A 23,654-nucleotide genomic window follows, 5' to 3' on the forward strand; every position below is an offset into this window, starting at 1 on the left:
GCCCAGCAAGGCATCCTCCAGGAGGTTTCCCAACGAAGGGAAAAAAGAGGGTCTAGCGCCGGGAGGTCTGTATATTAAAATGCCCTTGAATGCAAAATGGTCTGTTAGCCTCAGATTAAACGCGAGTGCCTCGCATGCGGGCTGATTGACCGCATTGCATGATCCCTTAATCGAACTATGATAGATGATAGCTAGACCACCTCCGGCCTGCTGAGCACCTCACAATGGAAACAGGGGGGTGGGGGGGGGGGGGGGGGGGGGGGTAGCTTTAACTAGATCAGGCCCGGGCGCCTCGTCCATCCAGGTTTCTGAGATAAAAGCAATCTTAATTCCTTGGTCATTCAGTAAATTGGCGCATTCAGTGCTATGTTTCACCAGTGATCTAGCATTGATGAGAATGCAGCTAAACTTCTCAACAGAACCTCTGGCTAAACGGCCAACATACTTCAGCGATCTGATGGGTTCAGATAACAGTTTGGGGAGCGGCGTTCTACAGATAGGGCAGGATCCTAATGGAAAGCTATTTCTCGCCTCGGCCAAGAAACGGCCACAGGCTGCGTGTCTTCCACCGGCATTTAGCTCCATTAACGCTTCTCTGGTGTAAAGGTGTTTCCTAAGCGTAACTGGTATCACTTGGCCAGGGGTTTGGGCGCTGAGCGAGACCAGAGCGCGGACGGGCGCAGACGGGCTTGCCTTAGGCGCGCTAGCGGCGCGCCCGCTGCGCGCGTCCGCTGAGCGGTCGCGCCAGCGCTCCTCAAATAGGCAGGCGTCCGCCCAACTAGACTGCCAACCTGTCCACCCCTCAAAGATGGCTGCCGCCGCCACAGGAAACCACCTGCTCGGGTCCGGACCAGCGCCAGGTGAGGAGGGAGAACCAGCTATCAGGCAGTTTGTGTCAAAATAATGTGCAAGGGTAAAGTTACATTAGCCTCAAAATATTAAAATATCTCGGGAACAGTTAGCAACCGAGCCTGTGTGCAAAAATAGCAAAGATTAAAATAATAAAATCAGCAGCGATTCAAAACAGCTTCAGAGCGAAGAGCGCTCGAATACCTATAGTGCGAGTGCTTCCCTCTGCTCCCGGCTCAAGCCTCAAGAGTAGTAGGAATGTAGTAGTAGGAATGGACCCAGGTACTGTAGGGGCACAGAGCTCATGCTCCTGTGCCCACACCACTAGCATAGGGCACCCAGCTAGAGGGGGGGCTGATGTATGCCAGGGCAATGTAGGTGGTGGGCATGGCATGGCATGTGCCATGTCAACTGTTTAGTCTTGTACCCACTCAGCCTGCAAGGGTAGTGTGTTTGTGTCAGGGTACAGGGCCTCTAAGGGTGGCACAATAAGTGCTGCAGCCCTTAGAGGCCTTCCCTGGTCACAAGGCCCTGGGTACCTAGGGTACCATTTTACCAGGGGCTGGCGTGTGGCCAGGGTTTGCCAATTTGGGTTTTAGGTATTAGGAAAGGAACATAGGCCCTGGGCACCTGATTGGCAGGAGCCCAGGGCACACTCCGTCAAAGTACAGTCAGCAATTCAGCAAAAAAGTGGGAAACACCATGCAAGAAAGATGGCACTTTCTCACACAACCCCTCCCCCCAAACAAAAGGTGATGAGACTAACCTTGCCCTATGGAGTCTTCATTGTTTAAGTGGAAGAACCTGGAAAGTCCATCTGCGTTGGCATGGGCAGTCCCTGGTCTGTGTTCCACTTCAAAGTCCACTCCCTGTAGGGAGATGGACCACCTTAGTAGTTTTGGATTTTCTCCTTTCATCTGCATTAGCCATCTGAGAGGTCTGTGGTCAGTTTGAACCAGGAAGTGAGTATCAAACAAGTATGGCCTCAACTTCTTCAGAGACCAAACCACAGCAAAGGCCTCCCTCCCAATGGCACTCCAACGCTGCTCTCTGGGGAGTAGCCTCCTGCTTATAAAAGCAACAGGTTGGTCTTGGCCTTCATCATTGGTCTGGGATAGGACCGCTCCTATCCCTAGTTCAGAGGCATCAGTCTGCACTATGAACTGCTTGGCATAATCTGGAGCTTTTAGAATTGGTGCTGAGCAAATTGCTTCTTTCAGGGTGTCAAAAGTCTTTTGGCAACCAACTGTCCAGTTAACCTTCTTGGGCATCTTCTTGGAGGCGAGTTCTGTGAGGGGAGTCACAATGGACCCATATGCCTTCACAAACCTCCTGTAGTACCCAGTCAAGCCAAGGAATGCCCTGACTTGGGTCTGGGTTGTTGGAGCTACCCAGTCCAGGATGGCCTGGATCTAGGGTTGTATCTGGCCTCCACCTACAAGGTAGCCCAAGTATACCACAGTGCCCTGCCCTATCTGGCATTTGGTTGCCTTGATAGTGAGGCCTGCATTTTGTAGAGCCTCTAAAGCCTTCCCAAGGTGGATCAGGTGATCCTGCCAGGTGGAGCTAAAGACAGCAATATCATCAAGTTAAGCTGCACTAAAGGATTCCAACCCAGCCAGGACATGGTTCACCAACCTCTGGAAGGTGGCAGGGACATTCTTTAACCAAAAAGGCATCACATTAAACTCGTAATGCCCATCAGGTGTGGAGAATGCGGTTTTCTCTTTTGCTCCTGGGGCCATCCAAATCTGCCAGTACCCTGCAGTTAAGTCAAAGGTACTGAGGAATTTGGCTGCCCCTAATTTATCTATCAGTTCATCTGCTCTTGGAATAGGGTGAGCATCTGTCTTGGTGACAGAGTTGAGCCCTCTATAGTCCACACAGAACCTCATCTCTCTCTCTTTCCACCCTGTTGATGAGGTTTGGGGACCAGAACCACTGGGCTAGCCCAGGGACTCTCAGAGGGTTCAATGACCCCTAACTCCAGCATCTTGCTTGCTTCAGCTTTGATGCTTTCCTTGACTTGGTCTGACCAGCGATAGATCTTGTTTTTGACAGGTGCACTGTCACCAGTGTCCACATCATGGGTACACCAGTTTGTCAGACCAGGGGTCAGGGAAAAGAGTCTAGCATACTGTTGCAAGACGTGCTTGCAGTCAGTCTGCTGTTGGGCAGAGAGGGTGTCTGAAAAGACTACACCATCCACTGACCCATCTTGTGGGCTGTAGGAGAGGAGATCAGGGAAGAGGTTCACTCTCTGCTTCCTGTTCCTCATCAGTCACCATCAGTATGGTGATGTCAGCCCTGTCATTGCAGAGCTTAAGGCGGTTCACATGGATAACCCTTTTCGGTGTCCTGCTAGTGCCCAGGTCAACTAAGTAGGTGACCTCACTCTTCTTTTCTATGATAGGGTAAGGGCCACTCCATCTATCTTGGAATGCCCTTGGTGCCACTGGCGCCAGAATCCACACCTGTTGCCCTGGTTGAAATTCAACCAGTGCAGCTTTTTGGTCATACCAATGCTTCTGAAGCTCCTGGCTGGCTTCAAGATTCTTGGATGTTTTTTCCATGTACTCAGCCATTCTGGACCTTAGGCCAAGCACATAGTCCACTATGTCTTGTTTGGGCTCTTGAAGAGGCCTCTCCCAGCCCTCTTTTACAAGACAAAGTGGTCCCCTCACAGGATGACCAAACAGAAGTTCAAAGGGTGAGAAACCTACTCCCTTCTGTGGCACTTCTCTGCAAGCGAAAAGCAGGCATCGCAACAGGACATCCCATCTCCTTTTGAGTTTCTCAGGGAGTCCCATGATCATGCCTTTCAATGTCTTGTTGAATCTCTCAACAAGGCCATTGGTTTGTGGATGGTATGGTGTAGTAAACTTGTACTACACTCCACACTCCTTCCACATGTGTGTCAGGTAAGCAGACATGGAGTTGGAACCTCTGTCTGAAACCACCTCCTTAGGACACCCTACCCTGGTGAAGACACCCAGGAGGGCCTTGGCTACTGCAGGAGCTGTAGTAGTCCTAAGTAGAATTGCATCAGGGTACCTAGTAGCATGATCCACTACTACTAGTATGAATTTATCCCCTGAGGCTGTGGGAGGTTCAAGTGGACCCACAATGTCCACACCTACCCTTTCAAAGGGCACCCCCACCACTGGTAGTGGGATTAGGGCGGCCTTTGGGTAGCCACCTGTCTTGCCACTGGCTTGACAGGTAACACAGGAGCTGACAAACGCCTTCAACCTTTTGGTGCATCTGGGGCCAGTAAAAAGTGACTAACTAGCCTTTCCCAAGTTTTGGTTTGCCCCAGATGTCCAGCTCGGGGGATGTCATTAGCCAAAGTTAGGAGGAACTCCCTGTACTTCTAGGGCACTACCACTCTCCTGGTGGTGCCAGGAGTGGGGTCTCTTGCCTCAGCATACAGTAATCCCTCTTCCGAATAAGCTCTGTGGGTACCACTGACATCTCCCTGTGCTTCTGAAACAGTTTGCTGCCTCAGGCCTTCAAGAGTGGCCAGTCTTGCTGACCCTGGCACAGCTCATCCCTAGAGGCTCCCCCTGGGCCCAAGAGTTCAACCTGGTAAGGGTCAAGCTCCATGGACTCAGTTCCCTCAGGGGTATCCAAGTCCTATCCCTGTGGAGAGGGGTCCTGAGTGTTCTGCTGTACAGAAGCTGGTTCCCCAGTCTTCTTACCTTTTCTCTTGGTTGGATGGGCCATTATTTCAGGCTCCAGACCTACTTTTTCACCCTTCCTCTTGCTCTGTGCCCTGGTTTGCGCACACACCAATTCAGGGATGCCCAGCATGGCTGCATGGGCCTTTAGCTCAACCTCAGCCCAGGCTGAGGTTTCCAGATCATTTCCTAGCAGACATGCACCTGGCAACTTTGGAGAGACCACTACCTGTTTCAGGCCAGTAACCCCCCCCAAGCCTAATGTCACCATGGCCATGGGATGACTAGTGGTGACACTGTCAGCATTGGTGACTGATTAAGACTTCCCAATCAAATATTGCTCAGGAGAAACCAGTGTCTCTCTCACCATAGTGATACTGGCACCTGTATCCCTCAGAGCTTCTACCCTAGTTCCATTCACACAGGGGTACTGCAAATATTTCTTTAGGTTGGGTGGCCACACAGCAACAGTGGCAAATTCCACCTCCCCAGTGAGACTAGGCTTGCCTCAGTGTGTCCCCAGATTTGCTCAGGGCACACTTCTGATCCCATCTGTAGACGTGCTGCCCCAGGAGTAGCTGTACTGTGTTCCTTAGGGGCTTAGTTGTGGGGGCAAGATTTACCTACAGTTAGGTGTCCTGACCTCTTACAGTTATTACACCAGGCCTTTAAGGGATCAAAGTTCTTCCCCTATAGAGTTGAGGCACATAGGGAGTAGTTTGGGTCCCACCCCCCTGAACAGGTTTTTGGGGCCCTTTGGAAGACCCAGACTTTTTATCTTGGGGATTCTCACCACTTTTCCCCTGGGGAGGTTTTGTGACCACCTTTTTCTGGTCACCCCCAAGTGGCTGTCCTTGTCACCCTGTCTTGACCCAGTGGTCTGCCTTCTTTCCCAATTATTGGGGCGAAATCAGACCTAGGTCTACCGAATGCGGATGTAACTTTTCATTTGTGCAATTACTCAATATATGTTCCTTCATGAACAAATTGTACAATCCAGTAAAATCATGCACACCATGTCCAGCTAACCAACCATCCAGTGTCTTTACTGAGAAGTCTACAAAGTCAATCCAGGACTAGGTCTGGGTTTTGTGAGCTCCCCTGAATCTAATTCTATACTCCTCAGTAGTGAATCCAAATCCCTCGATCAGAGTCTTCCTCATGAGGTCATAGGATCCTGCATCTGGCCCAGAGAGGGTCAGAAGCCTGTCTCTGCAATTACCAGAGAACAGTTCCCACAGGAGTGCCCCCCCAGAGAGGTTTCTTTACTCTTCTTATTTCACAAGCCCTCTCAAAGGCTGTGAACCATTTGATGATATCATCGTCTTCCTCAAATTTAGGGACAATCCGTTTGGGGATTTTAGGATCAGAAGTTTCCTCTCTCTCCTTGTTTTTATTATTGCTGCCACCATTGATGGGTGCTAAACCCATCTCTCTCCCTTCTTTTTCTAGAGCCAGGAGCCTGGACTCTAGATCCAACCTTTTGGCCAGCTTTGCTAAAAAGCTGTCCTCTTCACTGGTGGGTCCCCCAGTGATCTCTCTGGTACCTGGTTCACCTGTGTGAACTCTAGGTTCCCAGATGCTAATTCTTGGATTCGAGGGTATGGGGGTCCTTTCCTCCCTAGGGAATAGTGTTGGGGGGTTATTAGCCTCCTCCTCTTCCCTTTCCTTATCTGACTGGTCATCACCATGTTCAGATGGGTGGTCCTTAGCATACTCAGCCAGGAGCTCCTGGAGTCCTAGTTTGGTTGGATGCAGACCCATTGGTAATTTTTTAAGTTTGCATAAGGACCTCAATTCCTTGAAAGACAAGTGTAAGTAAGGTGTGAGGTCGAGCTCCTCCACCAGGTCCATGTTATTATTTTCACTAATAGCTGTGTTTCTTTGAGTCATTCTAACCTGACAGTTCTAATCCTCTACCCGGACTATAGTGACTTTTTTTTTCTAAAATTCTAATGGGACTTAAGCAAGGCCCTGACAAGACTTTTAGTTTTTTGGAAAAGACTAATCCGAATTCTAAAGGCAATTTTAAGAGTTCTGTTGTGTGATCAGATGGTAACCAAGTAGTCCAACAAATGCAAGTTTGTACCCCACAGCTGATCCACCAATGTGAGAAAGTGGCTCTGTATACACTGTTCCCAAATATGTACAGTGTGTACAGAGTCCACAGTCCCCAGAGGTTTGGCAGAGGCTAAAGGTAGATATAACCTTACTCACTAAAGTGGTAGCTTGGTCGAGCAGTAAGGCAGTATCAGAGGACAGTGTAAAGCATTTGTTGTACACAATGTCAGCAAATGGTCTCACACACTAAAGAACTGAACTCTAGGCCAATGGTTTATATAAAAAATATATGGTTGTTTTATTTTAGAACCAACAATAGGTATCAAAATATACTTTCTCAGAATGAGATGCTTTAGTTAAATACTTTTGCAATATGCAATTGACTTTTGTAGGTAATAGTTACAGGTTGTTGCAATAGGCAACACAATAATACATTGAGCTCAATGGGAATTTTAAGTTATGTGCACTTGATTACTTTCAGGATCACTTTTCTAACTCCAGGACTGGATCCTAGATTCAGTCCTGGGACAGTCCTTGGAAACAAGTGAGTAACTTCGGTTAAGTTACTGTTGTAATTTGTAAACAATATTTTGCTATTTTAAAAGCGGACACTTAGAAACTTTTTCTGATCAAATTACCAATGTTATCCTATGGAAGGAAATTCACTTAGGAGGGAAGTGGGGTTATGGGTACTTTTTCTAGGTCAGTGTTGGATCATGGATCCAGCACTAGTGTACCACCTGTAAGCAGTTCAGAAACTGCGTTTAAGTTATACCGGCGATTTTTAAGGAATATTTATACGTTTGCAAAATCGACACTTAGAAGAAATTTCATAGAAAAACAGTCAATGGTTTCCTAAGGGAGCAAAATTCAAGTTACGGGTAAAGTATGTTCTCGTTACTTTTGTAATCCAGTGCTGGGCTCCTAGGCTCAGCACTGGGGCCTCTATCTAAAACAGGTAAGTAATTACGTTTTCACAGTTGGTACGATTTTTAAAGAATATTTGTAGTTTGCAAAAATCGACACTTAGAAGAAATTTCACAGAAAAACAGTCAATGGCTTCCTATGGGAGAAAATTGAGTTAGTGGTAAGAACGGTTGCAAGTACTTTTCAGGGTCAGTGCTGGGCATCAAGATTCAGCACTGGGATCTCTCCTAATAGCATGTGAGTATTTCCGTTTTCATTACTCGGTTGATTTTAGGTGAATATTTTAAAGTTTAGAAACTCCAAACTTAGAAGAAATTTCAGAAGAAGCCAGTCAATGTTACCCTATGGAAGAAAAGTGAGTTATCGGCTTTTGGGTAAGTACTTGACTGGCAGAGTTACGGTTCTGGGCATAGACTCGGTGGTCTCCCAGGGTCAGGTAAGTACAGTTGGTACACCCTCAGCGGCACAGGGCCAGCCGGGTGCAGAGTGAGTTAGGCCCAATGTTATCCCATGGGAGGCAGGGGGGCCTTGGTTGGTGGCTGCTGACTAGCAGGCCACGCGGCTGTGGGAGCTGAGCTCCTGGTCACTTGCTCAGGGCAAATGGGGAAGTATGTAGGAGTAGAAGTGCACTGCCAGGGCCACTCGGGCGGCTGGGTGCAGGGTGCTTTTGAGCCTTCGGGCGCTCAATGGATTTCAATGGGAGAGCTCAAGGACGAACAAAGGCTGCAAGCTCGGGGACAAAGATTCTTCAGGTGCCACCACCACTTCGAGAGGTAAGTTGGGTAGTTGGAGGATAGGTAGGTACCCAGGAGTCGGGCACAGGGGGCCGCAGAGCGCCGGGTGCAGGGGTGCCTTTTGATGTCGGGAAATCTTACCCTCAAGTTGAACGTGGTTAGGGGGGATCTCTGGTTCTGAGGCTGGAGGCGTCGTCAGGAGCGTCGAGGTGGGTCCTTGGGTGCCGGATTCAGGGTCACAGTCGCCGGGGGGATGTCCTCGGGGTCTTTGTCGACTCCGGCACAGGCCAGGCTTGGCGGGTGCAGAGTGTGCAGGGTTTGCGGTTCCGGGCTGATGCCAGGGGTTAGAAACTTGCTTTGAGCAGAGCCACTGCTCATGGGAGTCCCAGATGCTCAGAGTCACAAGGTAGCCAGGTCCTCCGGGGTTTGTGAGGTTGCTTGCCACAGGAGGTGCCGGGATTTAGCAGGAGCAGGTTCGAGGGTCGACAAGCCGGTAGGGCTGGGTCCAAAGCAGTTGGTGTCTTCCTCTTCTTACAGCTGCACGGCAGGTCTTCTTTCTTCTTGTTCTTCTTTGCTTTTTCGGAATCTGGAATCTGAGGAGGGAAGGTTCAGGGTGCCCCTAAATACTAGATTTAGGGGCGTTACAGGTAGGTAAAGGGCAGGAACTAATTGGTCCCTGCCCTGGGGTGGGTACACCCCCTATCCTGTTACTCTCTTGTGGGAGGGAGGCAGTAGCCTAGTCCTGATTAGGCAGGGCTTCCCATCTTCAAGATGGCGAGAGCCCGGAGATGTGCTTCACCTCGCCTCCCCCACCTGAGGGGTGAGGTTGGCAGAGGCTGGCACATCCCCTGTCCTTACTTGGGGTTTCCGGCCAGTCTTCCCACCAGAGTGGGGGTCAGAACCGGTGGGGGCCATTTGCTGGGTACAGCAAATGGCCTGGAGAAGCTTACAAAGGCGGCATGCCTTTGAAGCTTCCCCCTGCCCATCCTGGGGGAGAAGACTTAGCACCTCACCCAGGATGTGCATTGTTGCAGGCCCAGGAGAGCGGGGGCTCTCCACCCAGGGGTCCAGCAACATGTCTGCTGTGTGGCAGCCTAGGCAGCCTCTCAGACCAGACGTGGATTGTAGGTTCGGTTTCAGGGGGCATCTCTAATATGCCCTCTGTAGTGCTTTGTACATTAAATCCCACACTGGTATCAGTGCGGGTTTAATGTGCTGAGAAGCTTGATACCAAACTTCTCAGTCTTCAGTGTTGCCATTATGGTGCTGTGGAGTTCGTGTTTGATGAGCTCCCCGCACCATATACTCTAAAATGGCAGCACTGCACTTACAGTGCCCAGGAATGGACCCATGTACTGTAGGGGCACAGGTCTCATGCTCCTGTGCCCACACCACTGGCATAGGGCACCCAGCTAGAGGGGTGGCTGATGTATGCAATGTAGGTGGTGGGCATGGCATGGCATGTGCCATGTCGACTCTGTTTTATCTTGTACCCAGACACTCAGCCTGCAAGGGTAGTGTGTTTGTGTCAGGGTACAGGGCCTCTAAGGGTGGCATAATAAGTGTTGCAGCCCTTAGAGGCTGGTCACAAGGCCCTGGGTACCTATGGTACCATTTTACCAGAGGCTGACGTGTGGCCAGGGTTTGCCAATTTGGGTTTTAGGGAAGGAACATAGGCCCTGGGCACCTGATTGGCAGGAGCCCAGGGCACACTCAGTCAAAGTACAGTCAGCAATTCAGCAAAAAGTGTGGGCATACCATGCAAGAAAGATGGCACTTTCTCACATTGAAGCACTAAAGAAGGTCTCTAAGGGTAGCCACCCTAAAGGAGCCCTCACCAAGCGCACAGGGCTGTTATCGCAAGCTGCATGTCTTCGTGCAGACAAAAGTGAAAACACATGACATGAGACTGCATATCAACAACCATGTGTGCCATGTCCCCTAACACTGCATGTAATATTTGTAAGTCACCCCTACAGCAGGCCTGACAGTCCTAAGGCAGAGTGTTGAATTTTACAAGTAAGGGCATACCTGCATGAGCAGATATGCCCCAGTACTGGTCAGTTCTATTACTGCTAGTACAAGTTACCAGGGAAACCATTTCACTGGTGAAAACTAAAACTATTTCCCCAGCTACATGATCGCTTCACTGAAGATAGGGATGTTTGTTATCAAACATCTCGTCTTGATAAACCCAAATTGATTCCAGTGATAGATTTACCAATACATGCACCTAGAGGGCACCTTAGAGGTTACCCCTGAAAACCTACCAGCCTCTGGTGTCCTTGCTGACTGGTTTCTGCCAGCCTGCCACCCGAGATGCTGTTCTGACATCCTAGGGCGAGAGCCTTTTGCTCTTAGGAGACCCAGAACAAAAGCCTGTCAGGGAAGAGGGTGTAACACACCCTCCCACAGGATGACCTGCTGATTAGCTTCCTTGGGCGAGAAAGCTTTAAAGAGCAAATGGAATGGAAGGCAAATCTGGCTCCCCGTACAGGACAGGAAGCTGCCCCCCCCTTGTCCAGGTCCCTCTTGGCACCTGGAAAGGCGGGATAATTAGCGAGTCAGGTAGGCGTGCCACGTCCAGGCTAGTACCACCCTTAAGGTGGGCTACTGTGAGGCAGACACAATTTTTCAGAAGTAGCCATCTTTGTGATGGCATACTTAGGAATTCTGGGACAGGGTTATTATGCCCAATTCCCACAGGAAAGGGAAATATAGGGGGCGTAGTGACCCCAAGGTCATTGGCTACTATCTGACACTCCGCTAACGCCTCAAAATTCAGTATATAGGGGAGCACCTGGCACCAGAAAAGCAGATACTGACGAACGAATAAGATAAAGGATACCGTAGGGCCGCAAAAGCAGGGAGGAGAAGAAGAAGCAGCTGACCGGGTACCAACCCTGCCAGCCTGTGTGCGTCCCTCATCAAAAACTGCCCCAGAGTCGACTCATCCTGCAGCTGTTGAATTCAGAACCTTGGAAGGTCTGCCTGCCTTCAATAAAGACCCAAGACCTCTTGGAAACAGGAGACCTGTTCTCCTGTATCCTGTAGAAACTCCAAAGGAAAGACTCTGAGGCCTCCAGAACTGGCAAAACCCAACACCTGATGCCACCACTGCACCCGTCGCCTCTGGGCCAAGTTGAAGTGGGCCACCAGTGTCAACAAGGTCTCCTCCAGCTCTCCAAAGCGTGAGTGGATGCCCGGACGTCACTTGCAGCCTATGCACGCATGTCCCCTCGACCAAGACTGCTCCCGGTAAGAAAACCAGATGCCTAAAGACACCTCTGCATCCATCACCCCCGGGCTGTGGAGAAGATGACCCCAGGTGTCCCTACGTACCTGAACATCATACGCCTTGAAAACCCACTGTTGGTCCACTTCGCCTGGCCTCACAGCCAGGAGCTTGCAGCCTGTTTCTGCAGTGAACGATCTCTATTGAAATCTATTGGGTTACCTATGCTGTTTTGCACCCTGCACCCGGCCACCCTCATCCCGCTGGTGGTGTTGTGTTAGTGCTGCCTTCGACCTTGCCCACCACTCACCTTAACTCCTGGAGATTGGTCTTCTAAGTTGATGTACTGTACATGTTTACAGAACTTGTTCTTCCTTCCATAGGATAACATTGCAGAACTCAGAAATTGCACTGTGTCCACTTTTCAAAGTGAAAAGAATTTATATTTAAAAATGTACTTACCTAAACTATTTTTCTCTGTTGCCTAAACATATATAAAGATACTTGTTATTTTTATAAATTGGTGTGGATCTCCTTCTTGAGTCGTGTGTCATTTATTGATCATTGTGCGCATTTGCAAATGTCTTGCACTCCTCAGTGTTAAGCCTAAGGCTGCTCGACCATACTACCCCCTGATAGAGCACTTTGGGATTGCATAGCAAGTCCCTGTCCACTCATAAAGCAACCCCTGGACTGGTTACATGGTATATCAGATTCTTGATATATCACATAAAGAGCCAGCTTCCTACACCCCTTAACTTTTGAAGCTCTTCTGGGCCACTCACAGCACGGTGTCAAAGGGGAGACAGACCACTCCCACTTCATCAGGGTTACTGTTAAGTCAGGTCCCCGCTTCAGTGAATGGAGAATATCTTCTGTTTGGCCACTACTTAAGATCCTAAACTTCCAGGGACGGATTTAGTTGACCAGGCCATAGATGGCATTGGCAGGGAGGGTCAACCATTCTCTACAGCTAGAGGTCCAACACAAGTCACAGTTCCTACTAATCTACAAGCTTTTAGGTCGAGCTTAGCGAAAGCGCGCATGCATTGCTTGCTCTGCGAGGTATGGTGTTATAGAGTATGCAGTGGAAGACCCGCCCACTCTCCGCCCATACTGGTCATTGCCTTGTGTCATTGTAGTTCTTGAATTCTGGCTTCTGTTTCGTAAAAAGGCTTGTTAGTCCCTCCTTGGTACTGCCTTGTCTTCATTTGTTACCGCCGATAACGACTGGACCTTTTACTTGGCTTGTTACACGGTCTGCATTATAAGTGGGTGAGCACTATTTTATTTATTGACACTGGGAACAATGGCGGCTTCTTTTTTTTTGTATTTGTACGCTGAGCGCGGCGCTCGCTTTAGGGACACCGAGCTAGGTTGCATTTTTTTTGTTTGTTTTTACTTTAATACTGAACACGGTGACCCTAAAGCGGGCGCCAGGCTCTTTTTTTTTTCTTTTTTTTTATCCCTTTCATAATAAGCATGGCGCCCACTTCAGGGACACCGTGCTGAACCAGGAGCAGCTTTGGCTTCTTCGCTGCCCACTCCCTCCCCATAGCCAGTCTGCGCTCACCTTTGCTTTTGGCACCCTCTCTCCCATAAGCGGGCGGGATATTAGGGGCAATCGGAGCGAGTGAAAAGAAGCATTGCAATGCAATAGAGCTCGCATTTACGCGAGTTTGAGCTATTGGCATTTTAAATGAAAATGCATTTTGTATATGTTTTGGTTTTTAAAGCATAAACAAAAGGCAGTCATTTACAATGCCAATAGCTTAAACTTGCGTAAATGCGAGACCTATTGTATTGCAAATGCTTGTTCTCTCTTGAACTCAATGTCACTGTAAACTACAGAGGCTGGGCTTCCCTCACCCTGTCAGAATCACCTCTAGTGCCCGGATATAACGAAGGGCAGGATACAATGCATCAGTACAAACAAACTTTGAAGAAGTGATAGGTAGACTGCTTGAATTAATCTCAGACAATGATAATTACTCAGGCCACATTCCAGAGTATCATTACTTGCCCCTGTGACACTCCAGACTCGCTGAATGAGGCCCAATAAGGCCAAAACCATTCCAGTGTTGCTTGTGTTCTGTTTTTAAGGGGGCTTGGCGTGACTCAAGCTTGATTGTTCCAAATTGAAAAAGGTTTGCCTGGAGAGGTACAGTGGGCACCAAAAAATGAATCAGTGCCATAGAATGAGGTCAGAGTGAGTGCCACGTCCTGAGGTTTTTGTTTCTCAGTTGTCTTCCTAACAAGAAAGACAGCAAGCAGGTTACCCCTCCTTGACTCCATTATCATTCCAATTCCCAGGTGGCGGTTTTTATAACGGTAACTCAGCAGTGGTTGCTGGCAGGAAGTAAGCTTGTCCTTTCTAAACATCCACATGCGGTATTTCCCAACTTTTGAGCAATTCTTCTGATGTACGGCTAAACCAATCGCTTTATGAACAATTGGTTCAGAAACCTAACAGTTACCACAGTTGTAATAGCAAATTATAGGCGACAGATACCATGTCAAGGGTACTGTATTGGATGCTACTTCACTGGTGATGTGTATGCACCAGAACGTCCACGATATTTGTATTCCTTTTGAAGGCATATTTATTTTTTTTTTTTTAAATGTGTGTGATTGATAGGACATGTCAGTGTGTTAGAGTAATTATCTTTATTGAAAAACCCAGGGAATTGAAAGACCATTCTGGTGTCACTGTAACTCAGGGGACTGAAACGGTATTCTGGTGTCACTGTTGTCATGAATTTGGAGTGCAGAAAGGCTCTTTCTTGAGCACAACTAAGCTCTCTTTCTAGCCTTTCTGTCTTGACATTTGGAACAGCTTCATTCAATTAGCCTTTAGCAATCAGTTTCTGATTCAGCAAGGAAATCATTAGTGTGCGTATAGTTTCTGCATAAATGGAAAACATGCAACACAATGTTATCTAAATTTTTTGTTGCAGCATTTGTGTTTTATTCCATAAGGATTCATTATTGAATCTGTTGCACAATGTTAGAGTCTTCCTGCACTAGTTCCTCTATCCTATGACGTCGTTACCTCGATATACACTCCTGTATTTGCTGGTTCAGAACAAGAGGGCCTTTGCAAGTATACATTTGGTAATTTTATATTATCTTGCATAATGTACATTACTTTATTCTCACAAGGTGTTGATTGTTTACTGGGTTTGCCTAAGCTCCAATGATGTAATCATTATTACTGGTCTGTGCTCCTTTCTAAAACGACAGCCATTTCCAAGTACTTCTGACCCCACTCCTTGTCCTGAGGATGAACCTGTCCAATTAGTGACAAGAGGCAACATTGCAATATTATCAAATAATTTGAATCAATGTATTTACTGTTGCTCTCTTAATATACTCTCACTAAGCATCACTGTTCACTGTGCCGTCTACACCCTCCCTTTCTACCAAATAACTCTTCCATCATTTTTCATTTTTTAATTGAGAAGGATTGAACCAAGATGCATTTACAATATTCAAAAAGGAAATAGAAAATAAGGTAGGAATACTTTTTTTATATATAGATGCCTCCCAGCATTCAATGCATACAACACAGTTGCTTCTACATACTGATTTTGAGTTGCTTAAAACTTTGTGAATGTTTCCATACTGAAGATGAATTTCAGTACTTACACCAAGCCCCCACATGGAATACTAGGTTGTTCTGATGTTCTACTCTGAGTTTGAGAAATTGAGATTAAAAAACACAAAGCTCCATCATTTTAGACTGAACTGGCAAACCAACCCACTTTCAGCAGTAAAATAAGTTTTTGCTTTAAATCATTTAATAAATAATTGAATAAAAAACGCAAAATGGACTTACTGCTAATGCAAGACTCAAGATTGGTGCTGCATAGTCAAAGCTGTGTACTACTTTATAGTTTGTTGTACTGTAGATCTTCACATGTCTATAAAAAAGTACATAAAACATGATATAGACTCTCTCCAAAGCTCTTAAAAGACTTTTATTTTTTAAAGATTTGGTGTATTAGTAAAAAACGCACTTTCATTTTCTCACAAACACAAATTCATGTTACATTTCAACTTCTTAGCCAGAAAATCACCTTCATTGAAAAAATGCCATTTTAACACCAGCCATTTGTTCATTTATTTGCCTCACTAAATAATTAGTTTTGCTTCACTACTGCACCGTACTTTAAATGTCAACATCACTAATTTTATGGCATTATTTAGTGGCTTTACATACAGAGAACTAGGGCTAGGAAGCTCTTGGAGGCCTTTATGAAGCAGCAATTTCTACAGCAGAACAAAAGATTTATGATGTTATAGTTAACAGTGATACAAAAAAAAAAAGAATTATATATTACAGTTCTTTATTGGAAAGCAATAAGATTTAGGTACGGACAACAAACAATCTACAAATGAAACTGCAAAAACACAATATAATAAATATATGCTGCAAAGTGGGTTCCGCCCATGTAATCCTGCTAGAATCTTTGCTTTGGACTACCCAGTTTTTGGACTTTTATTGTATGGAGACTCACTATCAGAGTTTTACTCATGGTAAATTCACGGTAAATAGAGTGCGCTAATCACCAGTGCTCGTCTTTTAAGATAAGGCAGCTGCTTAACAGCTTGGGTAAGAAGCTCTGGGCTGCTTATATGTGAACACGTGTGTGCACTTGCACAGGCTGCTTGTGTGAAAATACCATCTTGCGTAGCCTAGTATCTGTGCATTGGTAACTTGACATAGGAGGGGCTTGGTACTGACCTGAGCTAGGCCTTACGTGAACAGGCATTGATAGGGTAGGTCTATAGTGGTTACTGAAATTCTGTATTTCGTAAACTGTATTACACATTACAGGTGAAATCTGTAGAAGGAGAAGGCACCTGATGTCACTGCAAGGATGGACTGAGGGACTCTGACTCCAGCTGACCCCCAAGATTTTGGTAGTCGCTGCAGTGCCAGTTGTGCTAGCTCTCTTCTGCCCCTGGTGGAAAAGCTTGTGGAATGCATCTGCTGGGAGGACCATGGAGGGCTCCCCTGGGACTTATGTGAACTGATCTGCAGCTCTGGGACCTCATCAGAAAGGTTACCATTGACTCTGCTGACACAGGTGCCCTGCAAGTCGGCCAAAGCCATGGGATCTAGGGATTGTGGTAGGGAGTGTCCTGCTTGTTGGCTGAGAGGCTGTGCAAGACACCCCAACAAGCAGGAGAGAGCACGAGGAGCCAAGCAGAGGACAGGTTTGAGGCAGGAAGACATCAAACAATGCACCTCACAATACGCACTCTTTAAGAGTAAATGAGCTCTGAAGAAAATGGCCCTGGTGGCTAGGGCTGATTTCCAGCACAATTGCACTAATGTGGTCCCAAAATAGCATCAGAAGCTCGGTCCCCCAGGGTGAGAGGGGGACAATTGAGCATGTAGCACTCTGCTGTACATTTCATCAGAAATTATGTTCTCCTGGGGATGGGGTGCATGTGGGACCCCCACCCCGAGCAGGCCTTTGGCCCCTAGGACCCCATTTTCCCAGGACAGAAGAGGAAAACCACTGTTAGGCATGCTCCCCATATCCTTATTTGGGGTGCAGTAGAAGGGTGCTCCAACACAATGTCTCCTGCCCGCGACAAGGAGAGTCCCACGTTGCTCCCACCTGCAGGCAAGAGCTGAAATGAGCATTGCTGGCATCACCCTGAGGCATGAATAGGAGAGTGATGCAAGCTCCCAGTGCTGGTGAGGGAATGTATATGAAGTGTCGGCTAGGGCCACAGGGGCCTTGGGTACCTCTACCATCCCTGCAGTCCCTAACAACCCTCAAAAGCTCATGAATGTCCCGTGTGGGACCGAGGCACGCCAAAGACCAAATGAAAAGTGTAGAGCGAGGACTCATGGAACAAAAAAGAAATGCAATGTGAGACAGCTAATAAAAAAGTTCAAGCTAGTGGACATGGAGCACACCCTAAGCGCTTGTAAGGCTTCACATTTGCATACTGACTTTCTGTGGTTTCCCAACGAGGAGAAGGGGCACCACCAATGGTTGCTTCAGAGTAACTGGGGGCCTGCAGCAATGGAGCAGCCACCACCGCATCAGTCATGTTTAAATAAATAACAACCTCTGTCTCCCGGGAACTATGTATATGTCCCTGGAAGAGGATTTTGCTCCTTTCAAAGCTCTCCCTGAATCTCTGCTTTTGCACATGGGATTGAGTGTGCAGGAAACTCTATTGGTGGATGGTAGAGCTTGAGCAGCAGCTTAGTAAAGGTAGAAATGGTGGGTTAATACATGTAGTGAACATTGATAGCGTCCCCATTGGCTTCGGTGGCTCTGTATATACTGTTCCAAAATAGGTAAAAAATGCACAGAGTCCACAGTCCCCAGAGGTTTGGCAGAGGCTAAAGTCAGATATAACCTTACTCTCTAAAGTGGTAGCTTGGTCAAGCAATATCAGAGGACGGTGTAAAGCATTTGTTGTACACAGTCAGCAAATGGTCTCACATACTCAAGAACTGAACTCTAGGCCAATGGTTTGTATCAAAATATATAGTTGTTTTATTTTTAGAACCAACAATAGGTATTGAATATGCTACTTACCAGTATGCATCTGTTCTTGGCATGTAGGGCTGATGACATTCATATCTGTGCATAGATCGCCGCCTAGTGTTGGGTCCGGATGTTTGCACGTTGTTGTCCTGGAAGAGTCTTTGAAGTATCCCGAGATAGGTGACTCCTCCCCTGGACTACAGTGCGCATGGGCATCCTCTCCATCCTCAGATTGTTTTTCGCCATTGTGGCAGTGATGGAGTAGATACAGAAAGTGATGACCATGCTATACAGTAATTCTGAGAGCTGCAGCTGCTACAGGCGCCGGGGAGGCGGGTGGGCATGTGTAGATCTGCAGCTCTACATGCCAAGAACAGATGCATACTGGTAAGTAGCATATTCAGTTCGAGGCATGTGGGCTGCTGAATTCATATCTGTGCATAGAATACATAGCAGTACCTCCGATTAGCGGCGGCTACCAGTGCCAGCTGCAGCGGTCTGAAAAAGAGTTTTGAGAACAGCCTGTCCTACAGCTGCCTGCTGTTTTGAGTGTACATCTACACAGTAGTGTTTGGTAAATGTATGTATAGTGGACCATGTGGCTGCTCTACATATTTCCTGTAAAGGAATGTTTCCCAGGAAAGCCATGGACGCCCCTAACTTACGTGTTGAGTGGGCTCGTGGGGGAATCGTTAATGTGCGTTTAGCCTTTTGATAGCAAATTTGAATACATTTAACGATCCATCTGGCTATACCTGCTTTGGAAATGGCGTTGCCCTTGTGCTGTGGAGAAAAGGCAACGAAAAGTTGTTTTGTCTTCCTAAAGACCGTAGTTCTGTCTATATAGTACATGAGGGCTCTCTTTACATCTAGTGTATGGAGCATTCTCTCTGCTACATTCTGTGGATTTTGAAATAAAACAGGCAGTTCAATAGTTTGATTCATGTGGAACTGCGATATTACTTTGGGCATGAATTTGGGGTTAGTACGTAGTACGACCCTGTTTGCGTGAACCTGTATGAATGGCTCTTGAATGGTTAGTGCCTGGAGTTCACTACCTCTTCTTAACGAAGTGATTGCCACTAGGAAAGCTACTTTCCAGGTGAGGAATTGAATCTCACATGAGTGGAGAGGTTCGAAGGGTGGACCCATCAGTCGGGTGAGGACCAAGTTGAGGTTCCACACCGGTGCTGGTGGGTGTCTTGGGGGAATTACTCGTTTAAGTCCCTCCAAGAAAGCTTTGATGGCAGGCACTCTGAATAAAGAGAGGTGCTGCCTGTTCTGGAGATAGGCTGCTATTGCGGTCAAGTGGACACGTATTGAGGTGTATGCCAGATTGCATCGGTATAGGTGTAAGAGGTAACAGATTATATTTTGAATGGATGCGTCTAGCGGGTTAATGTCATTGTTGTTGCAATAAATGACAAACCTCTTCCATTTAGCTGCATAGCAAGCCCTGGTAGTGGGTCTCCTGGCCTCCTTAATGATCTCCATACAGTCAGGTGGCAGGTTTAGGTAGCCAAACTCTAGGATTTCAGGAGCCAGATTGCCAGGTTCAGCTGTTGCGGATCTGGGTGCTGAATTTCTCCATGGTTCTGCGTCAAAAGCGCGGGTTTGATCCGCAGCCTTTGATGCGGCACCACGGTAAGTTCCAGAAAGGTTGTGTACCATGGCTGGCGTGCCCATGTTGGAGCAACCAGGATGAGTGTCAGTGAGTGCTGTCGCAGTTTGCGTGCCACCAGCGGTATCAATGGCGCTGGGGGAAAAGCGTACGCAACGACTGTGGATGTGGGAACCTGGCGGCAAAGCTTTGGCATTTTGCGTTTTCGCTTGTCGCGAATAGGTCTATCTCTGGATGACCCCACTGCTGGAAGTACGGTTGGAGTACTGATGGGTGTAACTCCCACTCGTGCATTTGGTGGCTGTGTCTGCTGAGCAGATCCGCCATCTGGTTGTCCTTGCCTGGGAGGTGTTCCGCCATGAGGAATATGTTCCTCTGAATGGCCCACTTCCACATGCTCTGAGCCAGATGAGACAACTGTGGAGAGTGTGTTCCTCCCTGCTTCTGTATGCAGTACATGGCAGTCATGTTGTCGTCCGGATCAACACGACCTTGTTGCACAGATGTACTTTGAATGCCTTCATGGCTAGGAAGATTGCCAACAGTTCCAGAAGGTTGATGTGCATCTTCTTTTGTTGTGTTGTCCATAGTCCCTGCACTGTGTAATTGAGTACATGAGCTCCCCATCCCTGGAGAGACGCGTCCGCTGTCAGTATTATTTGGGGAACAGGCTCTTGGAATGGTCAGCCCTTGCAAAGGTTTTGTGGATTCCACCAATGCAGAGAGTTGTATGCCCGACCGCTCACCAACACTAGGTCTTTCAACTGTCCTTGAGCCTGATTCCACTGACGTGCTAAGCACTCCTGAAGTGGGCGCATATGTAGTCTCGCGTGTGGGATTATGAAAATGCAGGAGGCCATCATGCCTATCAACTGCATGAACACTCGCGCAGGAAGGGAGTGTTGGGTTTTGAACTTGGAAATCAGCATTTGCATGCTGCTGATCCTCACTAAATTTGGCTGAGCTGTGCTGCCAGAGTGTTTATGGTCGCACCTAGGTACTGTTGTACGTGTGCGGGTTGGAGATGTGATTTTGGGTAATTTAGTGAGAATCCCAGACTGTGAAGGAGCTGAATGGTGCGGGACATGTGGCTGGCACATTGCTGGGCTGACTTTGCCTGAACAAGCCAGTCGTCCAGGTAAGGGTAGACGTGAATGTGTTGCCTCCGTAGATGTGCAGCCACGGTAGCTAGGCACTTTGTGAAAACTCTGGGTGCTGTTGTTACTCCGAAGGGGAGGACTTTGAATTGATAGTGCTGACCCTGAATGGTGAACCGGAGATATTTTCTGTGTGACGGGTGTATAGGTATGTGGAAATACGCATCTTTGAGGTCCAGCGTGGCTAGGAAATCTCCCTGTCTGAGGAGTGGGAGAACCTGCTGCAGGGTGAGCATGTGAAAATGCTCTGAGAGAATGTAGTGGTTGAGGGGTCTCAGGTCTAGAATAGGTCTGAGTGACCCGTCCTTTTTTGGTATTAAGAAGTACAGAGAGTACACCCCTGTTCCCTGCTGGTGTACGGGCACGACCTCTATTGCGCCTTTTTGCAGCATACTTAGCACCTCCTGCTGTAATAACGCTAAGTGCTCTGAGGACATAGGACGGTGCCTTGGCGGTATGGTGGGTGGAGTGCGGTTAGTTCGAGACAGTAACCGTGTTGGATAACATCTTTGACCCACCTGTCTGTGGTGATGGAATTCCACGTGGACAGGAACCGCTGGAGTCTCCCCCCGACAGGTGTTATGTGGTCGAGGGGAAGGGAGAGGGCGTCACTGTTTGTTCTTGGGGGAGGACCTGGTATTGCCGTAACCACGTCCTCTGCCCTTGGTGCTGGAGCCACGATATCCACCTCGGGTGTTTTTATCGTAGGAACCCTATGTGCCCCCTTTATTGTAGGTTTGTTGTGCCCCCTGTCCTCTACCTGCACCTCTATTTCCGGGGCGACGAAAGGAGCCACTACGAAAAGTCTGCGTTTGCAGAGCCCCCATTGACTTCGCAGTGTCCGTGTCTTTTTTTTATCTTTTCTAAGGTGGTGTCAACCTCCGGTCCAAATAAGTAGTCGGGGTTGACCGGCTGATTGAGGATGTTATTTTGGACTTCAGGTTTGAATCCGGAGATTCGTAACCAGGCGTGTCGTCGTAGCATGACGCTAGTGTTTATTGCCCTTGCAGCTGTGTCTGCGGCATCCAGTGCACACTTGATGGATGCGTTTGTGAGCAGTTGTCCCTCCCTGATGAGGAGCTCCGCTGCCTCTTTGTACTCCTCTGGCAGGTGTTGGAGTAGGGTCTCTAATGTGTCGTAGTGTAAACGGTCGTAGCGAGCTAGGAGGGCCTGTGTATTGGCGATGCGCCATATGTTTGCTGCCTGGGCTGCAATCCGTTTGCCGGAGGTTTCTAGAACCTTGGACTCTTTGTCCGGGGGAGGAGCATCACCAGTTGTCTGCGAGTGTGCTCGTTTGCGAGCATTGGCAACTACAATGGAGTCCAGAGGCAACTGGCTCCTAATGTACGTGGGGTCCCCAGGTGCGGGTTTGTATTTTTTCTCGATCCTGGGGTTTATGACCCGTGCCCTGGTGGTTTCTTTGAAAATGTCCTTTGCTGGCTTTAGGACACCCTTTAACATGGGCAGAGTTTTAACAGTCCTCTCTGAGGATGCGAAAGTGTCCACCAAGAAATCATCCTCGATAGTGTCTGAGTGGAGTTGCACTCCATGATTGGCTGCGGCACGTTCAATGAGGGCGTTGAATGCAGCAGTGTCCTCTGTGGGGGACGTTTTTGCGCCATAAAGTTGCGTGTCCTGTGTATCCAGGGCGGCACCAGGCTATACGGGGTCATCCCAGACCTGATCAGGGTCTTGCTGGCCCTCAGGGTCCATGTCTTCGGGGTAGATGGTGTCGTCACCCATGTAGTCCTCCACTGCAGCCGTGTCGGAGTGCGTTGGAGAGAATGATGGATCTGTGTAAGAGGTGTGGATGCGTTCATAAAGAACTGGTTCCGATTCCGCCGGCATTTTTTGTTTTAGCGGGATCCTATAAGAGTCCAAAGCGTGCCCTGAAGTGATCTTCCGCTTTTGGAGCATAAGCCTGCCGGTGTCTGCGTCGATGAAGTGGGACGGCGATGTCCCAGTGGTCGAGTGTTCGGTAGATAGGGACCTTGTCTGTGTGACGCGGGTTTTGATTTCAAACATTTTCGGCGCCGTGGATGGCGGCAGACCAAAGGTGATGTTGGCCGGTGCCGAAGGTGCCTTCTGTGCCCGTTTCGGTTCGGAGCCCGACGAGGTCTGGAGGGCTGCCTTTTCCCTGATGCGTTTCAAGGACGCTGCCACTTGTTGCACCTGGAACGCTGATGGTTCTTTGGCGCCGATAGGTTCCGTATCGGCAGGTGTGGACTTCTTCGAAGTCACCGGGTCATCGAGCCGAGGAGGGGTAGGAGCCGACGACGGCGTCGATGAATGTACCTTAGTCGCTGCCTTCGAGGTGGATAGCGATGCAGTGGCCATTTTCACCTTGATGGCTGGTGCCGATTTTTTCGGTGCCGGGGGCCTCGGTGCTTTGACGGTACCGATAGATTTCCGTTTTGGGTCGGCGCAGACATCGGCTGCAGCGAGTTCGGCACCGAAGTCCCGTTTGGTGCGGTCGGAGCCGACGGGTTTGGCTGGCGTCGAAGGTGTGGTTGGTGGTCCTCGAGCCGACCAGTGTCAGTTTCACTTTCGGTTTCTGTTGAACCGGTGCGATGAGTGGTTTCGGTTTCGTGGCAGGGAAACCAGTCTTTTTAGGTGACAATGGCTCTTGCTGAATGTCCGTGGCCGGGCCAGAGGGCGGGTCCGAGGAACTGCGGGATTGGTCTTGGGTAAGGCCCGAAGGCGATCCTTCGACCGGAGCCGTCGACTGACCCATTGGGATATCCTCCATTTGGACGGGTAGGCCTTGCTCCTCACCGGAGCTACCTTCTTCGGCCCCTAAGGCCTCATCGTAGTCTCCTACCTCATCGTCGGCTTCTTCCCTGTGAAAAAGCTCTTCTTCGACATCTTC

General features: G+C 48.4%; 1 protein-coding gene across 2 annotated transcripts in view; it reads right to left on the bottom strand.

The window, feature by feature from the left end:
* The window catches only part of UTP15 (UTP15 small subunit processome component), a 360,659-nt gene that overhangs the window by 171,477 nt on the left and 165,528 nt on the right, over positions 1-23,654 (bottom strand). For both annotated transcript variants that reach the window (XM_085632333.1, XM_085632332.1), the window contains exon 9: positions 15,325-15,409. In XM_085632333.1, coding sequence (XP_085488459.1) covers positions 15,325-15,409 — 85 coding nt within the window. The remainder of the gene's footprint in view (positions 1-15,324; positions 15,410-23,654) is intronic.

This window comes from Triturus cristatus, chromosome 2_1 (assembly GCF_964204655.1).
Source record: "Triturus cristatus chromosome 2_1, aTriCri1.1, whole genome shotgun sequence".
Lineage (NCBI taxonomy): Eukaryota > Metazoa > Chordata > Amphibia > Caudata > Salamandridae > Triturus > Triturus cristatus.